The sequence below is a fragment of the Thunnus maccoyii genome, chromosome 1 (assembly GCF_910596095.1).
Source record: "Thunnus maccoyii chromosome 1, fThuMac1.1, whole genome shotgun sequence".
NCBI classification, from domain to species: domain Eukaryota; kingdom Metazoa; phylum Chordata; class Actinopteri; order Scombriformes; family Scombridae; genus Thunnus; species Thunnus maccoyii.
The window spans coordinates 33,733,171-33,746,427 of record NC_056533.1 but is presented as its reverse complement, the minus strand read 5'-3'; the positions used below and the strand labels follow the sequence as shown (position 1 = coordinate 33,746,427).

The window sequence follows — 13,257 nt, the reverse complement described above, 5'->3', positions numbered from 1 at the left end:
GGCGCATCTATTCTATGACATGGTAAATGACAAATGTCTAAAAATGCTCATTCATTTGCACTGCTTGAGTACAGTAAATGTGCCATGAAACCAAAACAATGAGCTAAAAGAGGCTGAGTTGGGTGATATTCTCAGATGGTTAATCGCTATGAGTGCCCCCTTTCACATCATACATAGTAATTTGATTCAATGTTAGGACTACTATTTAAAAAATGATAAATGTAGCTTTAAACTTCTAAGATTTATACTTCCAGTAAGGGATGGTATCATTATCAGGAGACTAATGATGTCTTAATGCAATACATCACAAGCTGTGTGTATTGCACTATGGGATGCTAATTATTAGCTCAGTTCTATTCTTTTGTAGAATTAAAATACTACTTTTTTCACCTTTCATACCTACTTGCATATGTGGAATACCCATTGGCTTTCACCGTTATATTCCTACTCTTAATTCTGAGATGGATCCTTGGACACCCAATGACCGTGAATGTGGCTGTTAGCCACGGCACAGAGTGGAATGATTTCATTCTCACCACCCACTGGAAAGCAATCTAGGCCCGTAATGGGAAACTCAAATAGCAAATCTGTGGGTATAAGCATGTCTCGAGAAGTCACGAGTCAGCAACAGTCTCAGTTAAGCAGTGAGATAGTTTAGCTGGAGGTCACAGGGACAACAATGAAGGAGGGCAGGCTATTTGTCGCTGTAGCGGGGGTCCTGGTAATGTAATGTGGAAGGGGGAGTAGAGGGAGGAGTCGGAGGGGAGAAATGGAAAAGAGGGATGTGAATAAGAGTTGATACAAGGCACAGAAAGAGGAGTGGAAGATGAAGGAAGGAGGTGAAATGCTTTGTAAAAGTCAGTTTAGAGATTACAGAGTTTTTGGAGGCTTGAGGTATTACCAGCAACAATGGAGTATGTTAGCAATCTGTAGCATCAATGGTAACATCAGGTTTTGGTGTCAGAGGAGGAAACATAGACCAATCTCTACAACCACAAGAGTTAGAAATGGAACAGAATACAATGCAGCGTTATCTCTCATCTTGTTTTCTATAGGACACCACTCTTGTTCAGTGGTATTGGAAGCTGTCTGCTGTGGTTGTAGAACAGCAGCACTACATTTTTATTCTCTTCTCAATCTGACTCTTTGGGAAATGGAAACCCATTACTATCACATTGTCTATGTATAGTCTATATAGAAAAATGCAACCTACAGCTGAAAACAATCAGTTCACACAAATCTAATCAGTGAGCTGTTGAGAGGCATTTTTGGAAACATAAAACACCCTCAGAGTGGACATACTGCACATCCACCAAAGATCTGGCATCTTTTAGTGCAAATCCCCCTTTGTCGCCATTTATTACTCTCTAACATAAGCTGACTGAATGCAATCATGATGACAATCAGCCCTGGTCTTACATGCAGACAGTAGCTAAAACAGACACAGGCCAAAACATTCACTGAATATCACTTTAAAGGTTCAATGTGTAAGAATTGGACAGAATTTTAGTTTAAAACATTCCGAAATTAATTAAAATTATCACCAGAATATGAAGAAATAACAGTTTTGATGTTATGTCAAAGACATCTATGTATTGTGTTGCAGAGATATCGACTGAAGTTAGCATGCTAACCAGCGAGCCCCGGCCCCATCAAGCCCATACTGTCTTGTAATACCACTCTGTACTCTGAATTTAACATTGAATTCATTTCTTTAGTGGTCTTCTGTCCTGCCATGTACCGTTTGACCTGTCTGAAATGGGCTCATGTTTTATAAAGTCAAGATTTTTTTTTAAGAAAAAATAAAAAAAATACAGAGATGCAAGAAAAATGGAAAACTAACAAAAAAGCATCATTTTGTTCCGGGGTGGGTTGTGATTTGTTGCATTGGTGCAATGCGACGCAGACGAAAAAGAAATAGGCTTATTTTTCAGCCCAAAGCAGCGATACAAGTCAGTTGACCTTCTCAGGGCGAAGCTATGTGCCAGGTGTGATCTTTTCTTTGTTTGTCTCTCTTTCAAATTGAAGTAAATTACATTTGACACATTGACTTGTGGCTTGTGGTGCACTCCAGCCACAAATGTCTGTACATTGGGTGAAAAAGCACCCATACCATACCTAGCCCATGCTATCCTCATAACTTACACTGTAAGTCAGCTCATGCGCTGTAATTCACCAAGGCAGGGCTGCCACCTTTACAGAGAAGTGTACTGTAAATACAGCCTAAATAACAAGGTTGGTGTTATTATGTTTTTATCCCATGATCCACCCTGTACTTCCTCAGTCTAGTCAAAAGCCAGTAGTATGGTCAAATCACAGACCATCTGGTACCTGTCTCAGTAATCTTAAATTGGTGAATGTTCAGCCATAACTAGTCTCCTTTCAAAATAATCAGCAACCTCAGACTAAACTGAAAATAAGGTCTTAATTCTTATCCTCTTATTCTCTATGCTCTCATTCGATACAATTGACCATGATATCCTGATCAATCGTCGTGAAGAGTTGGTCGGTCTTTGCGACTGTGTTAAACTTCAAAACATACATCAAAAGGAGAAAGTTTTACATCAGTCTTGGAGATCATGTGTCTGAGAAACATGACAACTGCTTTGGGGTTGCACAAGGGAGCTGCCTTGGTCCATTATTATTCTCACTATATATACTGACACCTGGTGACATCATTAGAGAGCACAATGTATGTTTCCACAGTTATGCAGATGACACACAACTGTACATCTCCACTGACCCAAATGATGCTGCAGCTATAAACTCCATTACTACCTGTCTTTTGACAATAAATAAATGGATGAGCAATAATTTCTTAAGGTTAAACAAGGACAAACCTGAAACTCTACTAGTCCAACCTCACAACAAAAAGAGAAATGCTGTTAATAATCTGGGGAAATTAACTCCCTGGAATAAATCTGAGGTTACAAATCTTGGTGTTATCTTAGATTCGGATGTGAGTTTCAAGTCCCACATGAACAGGGTGATGTAAACATCATTTTTACACCTTAGAAACATAGCTAAAGTACGACCATTTCTAAATCAAGAAGATGCTGAAAAACTGATTCAAGCTTTAATTTCAAGTCAACTCAATTACTGTAATGCACTTTTTACTGGCCTCCCAAAAAAAAAAAACACTGAGAGACTTCAGCTCATTCAAAACTCTGCAGCTCGGCTATTAACCAGAACCAAGAGGATATAACACATTAGCCCAGTTTTAGCTGCTCTGCACTGGATTCCTGTAACATTTAGAGTTGACTTTAAGGCCCTTAATGGGGCTAGGACCAAGCTACATTGCTAACTCCCTTGTTAACTATTTGACTTCAAGAACACTGCAATCATCTGCTGCTGGTTTATTGGAGATTCCTAGCAACAGCCTAAAGAAAATCAAGGATGCAGTCTTTGTCAATTACACCTCAAAGCTATGGAACACACTACCGATAGATATCAGGGAAGCCAGCTCGCTAAATATTTTTAAAAGAAAGCTAAAAACTTATCTGTTCACTTTAGCCTTTTATTATTATTGTTCAGTGGGTTCTATAGTCCATCTTATGTCATGCATTCTATGTATTCTATTTTTACTTTTATTTTTCTCTTATTTTTATTATTGTTATCAAGCAGGTTTTATTTTCAGTCTTATGTTATATTAATTATGGCCTTCTATCCCTGTATTTATGTTCATTTTATGTTTACTTTTATGTCTTAATTGTAAAGCACTTTGAGCTCCATTTCTTGTATGAAAGGCGCTATATGAATAAAGTTTATATTATTATTATTATTAACAGGATGGTGTATGTGGGATTAACTCAAAACAAACTACAGTGCCCATGTTCACAACAATGAAAGAACATGTCTCGCAGTGCAACCTTGTGATCATTGATTTATTTAAAAAGAAAAAAAAATCGACAACAATGAAGGTCTATGGCACAGGAGAATAAGCTCTATTTGTTTATTTATTTGTTTATTTGTTAGGATCCCCATTACCTGTGCCCTAAAGCAAAACTAGTCCACCCGGGGTCCACATTTAAAAACATACATTAAACATGACACAAATGGCATACAAAAGACATGTATTAGAGAATAATGTTAATACATATGAGTAGAACTTACACAGTAAAACTACAAATCAGCATATGTATAACATGCTCTATCAGGCTTTGGCTACATACTATACTACTTGTTAGTAGGATAATTGTTGTTTCTGTCTCTTCATGGGATTCCTTAACAACAACAATAATAATAATATAGAATATCACCAACTTTATCATAAGTAGGAGAAGATGAGGCAGGTTGAAGAAAAGTGGGTATAACAAAATGATATCTGCAACGTAATGAACATCACAAAAATTGATGATGCCTTAGCTAATTTTAATGCAATGTGTGAGTTTTTCTTTTTTTTTCACTCTGACAACAATAAAATACTGGACACATCTGGAAATTATGGGTTGTCTTTGGGCAAGAAAATGGTTGCCAGCAATGTTGAGTGAAAAATGTGGGTCTTCAAAAACCACACACGCATGTACATGTAACACACACCCTCAGCGAAGCCCCCCCATCTTTGCGAGTCATTAGTTCGACAGGCAGACGGGATTATGCTGATGGTGGTGAAATGATAATTAGAGCTGGAGATAGATTGAGTCAATATAAGTGTAATTAATTTTTAAGTGTGGAGTTTATTAGTACAGAGGCAATCAGGCTCCTAATGAGGGCCTGATAGAACTTCTTAAATAGTGGAACCAGCCAAATTAATAGCTCTAATAGCTTCTGGCATGGAACTCAGATTTTATTTATTGCACTATGCATTAGTTTGTATATTTAGCACCATTTTTCCCAAACACTAGGGTAATAACTTACACAAACAAATTATGTTTCTTTGGATTCAGACACCAAAGGGGGACAAGCTGCTGCACATACAGTACACTCACACACACAGATATCACACATCCAATATGTATGTGACTATAAATAGATTTGTCAGCCCATTAAGGCTCATCTTTCAAATCATGTCATTAATTAAGCTTAGAAATACTCAAGTAATTTCTCTTTAATGAACTTGCTCAATTAACTCTGCCCTCTTTTTGGTTTAATCCTCCTCGCTTTAAGCACTGACAAACTGCTCTTTCTCTCTCTTCATCTTTTCCTTCACCCATTCGCTCTTCCCTTTGTTTTGTAGAGTATATTTCTCCACCAGCTCTCCTCAACCTGGCCCTTCTCCTTTATGTGTTTATCTCAGCCATGTTGATGCATCACACCCTGTACGCTCACAGAACAAATCACAGTCATTTGCCACTGCTAGACTGCTTCCAGCAGAAGCCAGACAGTTTTGCACACACATGCTCACTTGCACATATACACACACACAAATTGTGATAAGATTTTCAAATAACTGCAAAATAGACAGGGGGAAATGTCACCTCATGAATGTTGCAGGCAGCTCAGTAGGCAATCAATAACAATATGCATCATCTCACCTAATTTAATCTAAGTCAGACTGATGGTGGAGCAATTATGGCTCATCCAAGTTCAAAATCTTGACCTTAAACTTATTATTGCCATTAGGTCAGGCTTGACCTTTAACTATGGACTTTAGGCTTTTAGTCATTGTGTTTGAGACCTCACCAATGTTGGTTATTTATTCAAATGCTTTAAATAATATATATTTACATTTTCCAGACAAGTGACATCTATTGGCAGTGCAAATAATGAAGGCAGAGGTTCCTTGACATTGTTATACTGCCTATAAAACTTCTTAGGGACTGGTCACACCAACGTTTCTGACCAAAATCCATTCATTTCAGTGAAATTGTTTGCAGAGGTGAGTCAAGTCAAGTACTTCAAGTAAAGTCAAGTCAAGTCAAAATGTATTTTTATAGCACATTTAAAACAACCAAAATTGACCAAACTGCTGAGCAGGCTTAAAATACCAAAATAAATCATTTTAAAAGTAAATAAAAATTGGAATAAAAGAAAATAACAAACACAATAATAATAATAATAATAATAATAATAATAATAATAATGATGATAATAATAATAATAATAATAAAAGAATTGTGGCACAATAGAAGATGAAGTCAAGGTGTCAAGCTCAATTCGTATTGATTGCCAACAAGAAGAGGTGGGTCTTCAGCAGTGACTTAAAAGTTCCTAGAGTATGAGCAGTTCTTATATGAATAGGTAAGCTCTTCCAGGGATTACGGGCAGCCACCGCCAAGGCTCGGTTGCGTCTATTTTTGTGCCTGGATCTCAGAACATCCGAGATCGTCTGGTTGGTCAACCTCAGTGTCTAACTGGAGTATTGTGATGCCGGAGTTCTGCTAGATAAGGTGGTGCTGGCCCATTTAAAACCTTAAAAGCCAGCAATAAAATCTTAAAATCAATCCTAAAACAGACAGGAAACTAGTGGAGAGAGGCCAATACTGGTGTTATGTCATCACATTTTCTTTTACCAGTTAGAAGATGAGCAGCTGCATTTTGTACTAACTGCAGATGATGAAGAGGTGACTGTTCCACACCGACATACAAAGAATTACAGTAGTCTAACCAAGAGGTAAGCATGGATAACTCTAAATCTTTGAGAGATAGATGATAGGTCTTTACCTTGGCTAAAAGTCATAACTGAAAAAAGCTAGTTTTGACAACTGACCTAATCTGTTTATCAAAGTTGAAGGAGCTGTCAAAAATCACACCAAGGGTCTTAACAGAAGCTCTATTGTAAGGAGGTAAATGGCCAAGAGCACTAGCAGAGTCATCCAAACATAACGATCTCAGTCTTATTTTTATTAAGACTGAGAAAATTTAAATCCATCCAAGTTTTGATATATTTTAAGCAGTTCAGCAAAGGCTGTACTGAATCTTTACTTTTTGTTTTCAAAGGCATATAGATTTGTATGTCATCCGCAAAGCAACGAAAGGGAATAGTATGTTTTGTAAAAGGTAGCATATACAGTGAAAAGAGGATGGGGCCCAAAATGGAGCCTTGAGGGACTTCACAAGTAAGTGGGGCTGCAGTCAGAGAATATCCACCCACCTGAACCAAGAAACTCCTATCTGTCAGGTATTCCTTGAAACTATTTTAGGGCAGTACCTTTGATGCCTATGCGCTGTCCGAGACGTGATAAAAGGATGCTATGATCCACAGTGTCAAAGGCAGCAGTCAGGTCTAAAAGCACCAGAATAGCAGAGTTCCCTGAATCAACAGTTAAGAGAAGATCATTAATATAATCTTAAAAGAGCTGTTTCAGAACTACGGCGTGGTTTAAAATCAAACTGAAACTTCTCATAAATGCTAAGGTTATCGAAAAACGTTTGCAATTGAAGAAAACTACTCTCTCCAAAACCTTAGACAGAAAAGGCAGCTTAGAAATTGGCCTGCAGTTAGAGAGAACAGAAGGGTCTAGCTTTTTTCTTTTTTTTTTTTTTTTTTTTGATACAAGGCTGCACTACAGCATGTTTAAAAGCAGCTGGAACACACTCTGAAATAAGAGAGGTGTTTATCAGAACAAGAATACTTGACCCAACAGTACTGAGAGGGAATACGGGCTAGGAGGCAATTTGTAGGCTGTAGATACTGATAATAAGGAAAATTATACAGTCTTTAACTGATCAAAGACTGCTGGGCACACAGGAGAAACAGAAGGGTCTAGGGCAAAGGAAGTGGGTTAAGACCTAACAGCAGAAATCTTGTCGATAAAATATTTAAGAAAGTTTTCACAGTGTAGTGTAGGTTGTAGTGAGTGTAGGCGTTGGCACAATATGAGCTGTACCACAAGGATTTATGAGAGATTTGAAAGCACTGAAAAGAACCTGAGGCCTATAACTGTTATTGGAAACAAGGTTAGATATAAACTCTGAATTAGCAGTTTTAACAGCTCTCTGGTATTTTGATAAGCAGTCCTGTAAAATTCCTAAGGAAACTCGCAGCTTATCCTTCTTCCACTTTCTCTCAGCTCGTCTACATGAGAGCGTGGGTAGTATAATTCAGCCACGACTCTGAAATTGGTTTAATGCGTTTAGCCCTAAAAGGAGCAACAGAGTCTAAGATATCAGTGTAAGTGGAGTCAAAAAAGTGGTAAGTTCCGCAGCACTGAGATCACAATAGCCATCCAGGGTATAAAGCACAGAGTCTTTAAAAGCAATAGAAAACTGCAGCGTGGCAGGTGGCGTGCAGGAAGTTGTCAACATTGCATACATAACAGGTAGAAATATTTGACCTGCTGCATTCTGTCCTGCTTCTGTATCTGGTTCAGCTCCACACTTACACTACAGAAGGTCTTTTCATGCCCTCAGCGTTTGATGTGACTGATTCTTTAAGATGTATATTGTTACTTTAGCTCATTAAAATATTTGTATGAAACACCTTGTTGTAATTTCTTAAAGCTTTAAATCTTTGTTTTTTTTTTCAGCCACTTGGGGGTTGAAGGACAGTAGCAAAAACATTACCATTCATTTTAAGTTGTTTTTTCATTGGCACCTGATGAATCTAAGTCCGATATTTACTTTCCTTTTAACTCTAGTTCTGTCTCCATCAACCAAAAAAAAAAAGTCTTCCTCTTCAGAAGCTAGATGTTCCACTTTCTTTATGCCTTTTATGTTTTATGTAAAGCATTTTGAATCTCCTTGTTGCTGAAAGGTGCTATAGAAATAAACTTGCCTCGCCTTTCTTCACCAGCTGGTTTCTAATGTTGTCTGTCTGCTGTTTGGTGCAGGTGGCGTACACTGGGTTTATCAGAGCTTTTTGCTGAAAACAGCTGCCTGCTGCAGCTTGAAACAAAATTGATCAGTGGTCTGTGTCTGAACCATGCAGTAAATGTGCTAAAACCAAAACTATCGGCTAAAAGAGGCTAAAAAGTTCATTTGACCCATTAACTTAAAATACAGATTAGTGCAGCTTTAAAAAAGATAATACTATTGCAAGTCTCCTTTTAAAGATATTTTTACCCACTCTGCCTTTTTATTTCCATCACCTGAGTCTGATATATTTACAACCGCATGCTGCAGTAGCTGTCCTCAGATAACCACTAGAAAGACATATTTCAAAATCAGACATTTTCAATAAGCCAAAATTAATGTGAGGACGACAGGTTACAGTTTTGAGGTGTGTGTGTGAGGTGACATCGTCTTTAAGATGCACAGTATCACCATTTCAGATCTTGCAAAAATATTATATCAGGTATAGTATACACACACACACACACACATACACACGTCTAAATACAAAAACACCACTTACAAACCTGTGTGAATGACAGAAAAGTGTCACTGTTTCCTCCCTGAACTGTTACGCTGCTTTTAAAGTGAGTTAGGGGAATCACTTTGCACCTTGTAATGCCTTCATGAAACCTTAAACTGCAGGAATTCAAAGCGTTCCTGGCGCTGCTGTAATATCCAGGACATGAAGACAAACTGAAATATTTTATCTTATCTCTCCTCTCTATTTCTAGCCTTCTGTGAGGAGGGGTGCAGGAGCGGAGGGACGTGTGTATCTCCCAACACGTGTGTCTGTCCTTCAGGTTTTACGGGACGCCACTGTGAGACAGGTAAGAAGATATCCCACCTGACTCTTCACCTGTCTGGCTCATTCAGCTGTCCCTCCTAATTAAAGCTCAGCTGGAGCGGCACGTTATTTTTATCGAGTTTCAAATGTAACATCAGAGGAATGGTCATTAGGTCAGTCTGAAGGCTCAGCAGTTGCCCTTTTGTTTCTCTGTCTTCCACTTCTCTCTGTTTCTTCTCTCTCAGTCTGTCTCTAACACACATACACACACACACACACACACCCACACACACACACACACACTTTCATGCTTCATCTCTAAAGCCCTGTGTTTAAATTGGACACTGCAGAGATTGAGGATCCCAGGAGAGCTGAAGAAAAGGACAGCTAATTCTTCTCTCCACCTCTCCTCCATTTTCCTTCCCCTTCTTTCCTCTCAACTTCTTACCTCTCCTTTCTTTCCTCTCCCTCTTTATATCTTACATTTTTGTCCTTCCTCTCTGTTTTCCTTTCTTTCTATTTCTCTCCTCTCTGCTTTTTCTTCCCCTCCTTCCTCTCCTCTTCCCTTCACATTCCCTTTTCCTCTCCTCTTGTCCTCTCCTCCCTCCTGCCATCCTCTTCCTTCCTTCCCTCTCTTCCTCTTTCCTCCCTTCTTCCCTTCCTCCTTTCCTTATCTCTTCCCCCTCTCATCCCTTTTCCTCCCTTCTTTATTCTACTCCTTCTTTTACCTTATCTCCTTCTCTTCTGTATTCCCCTCCTCCCCTTTCTTTTTCTTACCCTTAACCCATTCTCTCCTTTTTTATCCCCCCCTTTTCTTCTCTCCTCTCCTCTGTTATTAAAAACGTCTGTCCCTGCGGTCTCATTTTACAGAGGTGATCAACCAGCTCTGGCAGAGCCCACATTCACAGGTTTTTCTTGTGAGGACAGGTTACACATACATGTGCACATTATTGGTGACATAAATTGCGCTACATGTAGCCAACACCACTTACTGTAGACTTCTGCTATCCATCCTAATGGATTCTGTTAATGTAAAGCAGAGAAAGATAGCATGCACTCTGTTGTCTGTGGATAATACTTCATGTGATTAATTCTTTATTCTTTATTTTATTTTAAGGGATAATAAACTATTTTTGATCTAAACATTACAGTTTGGTAATAATTACTGGTGAGATGTATATTTTCATCTTTCAAACTCTTGAAAACAAAAGTGGTTATAGTTTATGTCACTCTGTAGTTACAGTAAATTACATACTTTCATGATATGTTTTACTTTGTTGTAGAGGAAATTATATGAAAACTAATTTAGACACACTCTCAGCTCTGAACCTTCGAGAGGTAATCAGTGGCAATCAGCATACAACACATGTTATGAAAGCTGGCGATCACCAAGGACTAATTAACATTGCAATAAACAGCCCCAAATATCTATTAATTAATGAACGTGGCAAGTTAATGCCTCAGTGCTCTTCTCTGGAAATGAAATTTTTCACCCAAATGTGACATTTCACCGTGGCAACTTGGCAAAGATTTTATATTTGTGGCTATAAATTAAAGTCTGATGACTAATAAGGAATAAAAAATACCACATTGCATTTACAAAATGATTCTGTCACTTGTTACTTTGGAGAGGGGAGGAAAAGATTATGCAAAGAAGAATTAAGTGTCCCTGTCTCCTGGAAAATAGGGGAGAGCCAGTATGAGAGTAACATTTTTCAGATAAATGCCATTTTAAAAGATAATGTTATAGACAGAAACTAATTTTCTTTGTGATCAACGACTCACATGTGTGTTCTGTCAATACCAGGTGCTATTTTATACAAATGTGACTTTGGTATAATTTCACTTTGAACAGAGGTTGCACATTATTACTTTTGACCCCATCAGTCGGGACGAAGGTAACATACAGTTGGGTCCAAAGTGACACAACGTGTGTTAATATGTAATTGCAAACATATTATGTCTTAATAAAAAAAATATTAAATTTCATTTTCAATTTCAATTTTCAGTTTCATCAAATGTTTTGCAACAACAGTGTGAACAGTATAACTTTTAAAGAATATCTAACAATATAGCAGTGTAATACTAACACATTTCATTTGTTGTATTACTAAGATTTATTCTCTTTTTTTATTAATTGTCAGAGTTGTGACAGATGTAGTGCTCTGTGCCCTCATCACATGCCTTGTGGGACCAGTGCACTGCACCCACACTTCCCCAGGCAAGGATGAGCTGAATGTCTCCCCACACACAAGACATTCCTCATCCTTGTCCTGGGAAAGGTGCAGAACCTGCTGTAATACACAGTGTGACAGCAGGATGAAAGAAACAGCTGTTACGACCGTCCCGACAATGACTGCTGACAGTTAAACTTGACTTACTTCTATACTGAAAAACTCTGACAAGGCAAACTACAGGATCGTTAAAGTACTAAAAAATCTGTCGAATGATCATGACTATGACACATGAAACAATAAACGCACCTTACTGTACTGTTATACTTAAAATAACAGCTTTTCAGGTAAAACTCTGTGAAAGTATGATGTATGCAGGTGATTTTTTTTGAGCTTCTGGCAAGTGTTATGTGCTGTATGTGCTGGCAAAGTTAGACGTATCAAACTTGTGTAGGCTCGGATAATTGCCTTGTTACTTTAATCCTGTGTTACTTTCATACCAGCTAAACCCTACATTTACAGTATATAGTACTAATTTGTAAAAGCAAACATGTTGAGGGAAATGTAAAGCCACCCAAATTACACTGGCTGACAACAGAAGGACTAAATGTTAATTAACATATACCATATATCAAGGCACAAAAATGTTGATACTGAACATATAATAAAATGGTCAGTGACACTGTATGTATCTTTTCCCACCAATATCTGATTTAGCAGTATAATATCCACTTGTAATGACAGCATTATTCTTCTTTTTATGGTTATGTCGAGGCAACCAGCACTTAGGTAAGGTTAAGGAAAGATCTTGGTTTAATACAGAAAAAAAGTTTGCAGGGACTTGAAGCACGAGACATGACATGTATTAACATTTAATCAAAACCATCAATCAAACCAAACCTAAGCATAACCCTAACCCTTACCCTAACCCTAACTTTTCCAATAGCTTTTGTTGCCTAAACCTAACCACACGCGATACTTTGGGATATTAACCTTGGTCTCTGGTGTCAATGTCCTGCATTTTATGCCCGCTGTCCACTCTAACCACATTCCTTCAACTTAAGTCTGGCACATAGACGTAACGCTCCATTCATTTGGAAAAAAAACAAAAAACAAATGTTGCCTGTGAACATAATCCAGGCGGCAATTACATTTGTCATTGCAATGTAATCAGGAAAACAATTTAGTAGCTTAATTTCTAAGAGACAGGGTTGTGAGCAGATGAGGCACAGTCCACCTTATCCCCTCACAGCAAGAAGAATATGGACCAACACATCATCCCACTAATGAGGCTCCTCCCTGTGGCCCTCTGGCTGCTGCCTGAGGCTGCTACAGATGTGATGCAGTGTAAAATCACTCTGTCTCACTATGTCAAAGTCTGTCTGTGTCTCTGGACGTCAAACTATTATTCTCTCACTGTGTATATCTCATTCACAAAAGCTACTGAAGAATTTTTAATCGCTGTAAAATCCTAAATGTTTGGAACAATCAGACTCCAATATCAAACTAGAAATAGATACATTTTCTGAGGAAAATTTAGCATGTACTGTCTTCTGCGGAAATATTGCAGCTGAAACATTGAAC

General features: G+C 38.1%; 1 protein-coding gene across 1 annotated transcript in view; it reads left to right on the top strand.

Moving 5' to 3' along the window:
* LOC121899247 (protein kinase C-binding protein NELL1-like) overlaps positions 1-13,257 on the top strand; it is a 280,357-nt gene that overhangs the window by 229,949 nt on the left and 37,151 nt on the right. Inside the window, exon 15 of the mRNA XM_042414949.1 lies at positions 9,447-9,542. Within this exon, the coding sequence (XP_042270883.1) occupies positions 9,447-9,542 (96 nt within the window). The remainder of the gene's footprint in view (positions 1-9,446; positions 9,543-13,257) is intronic.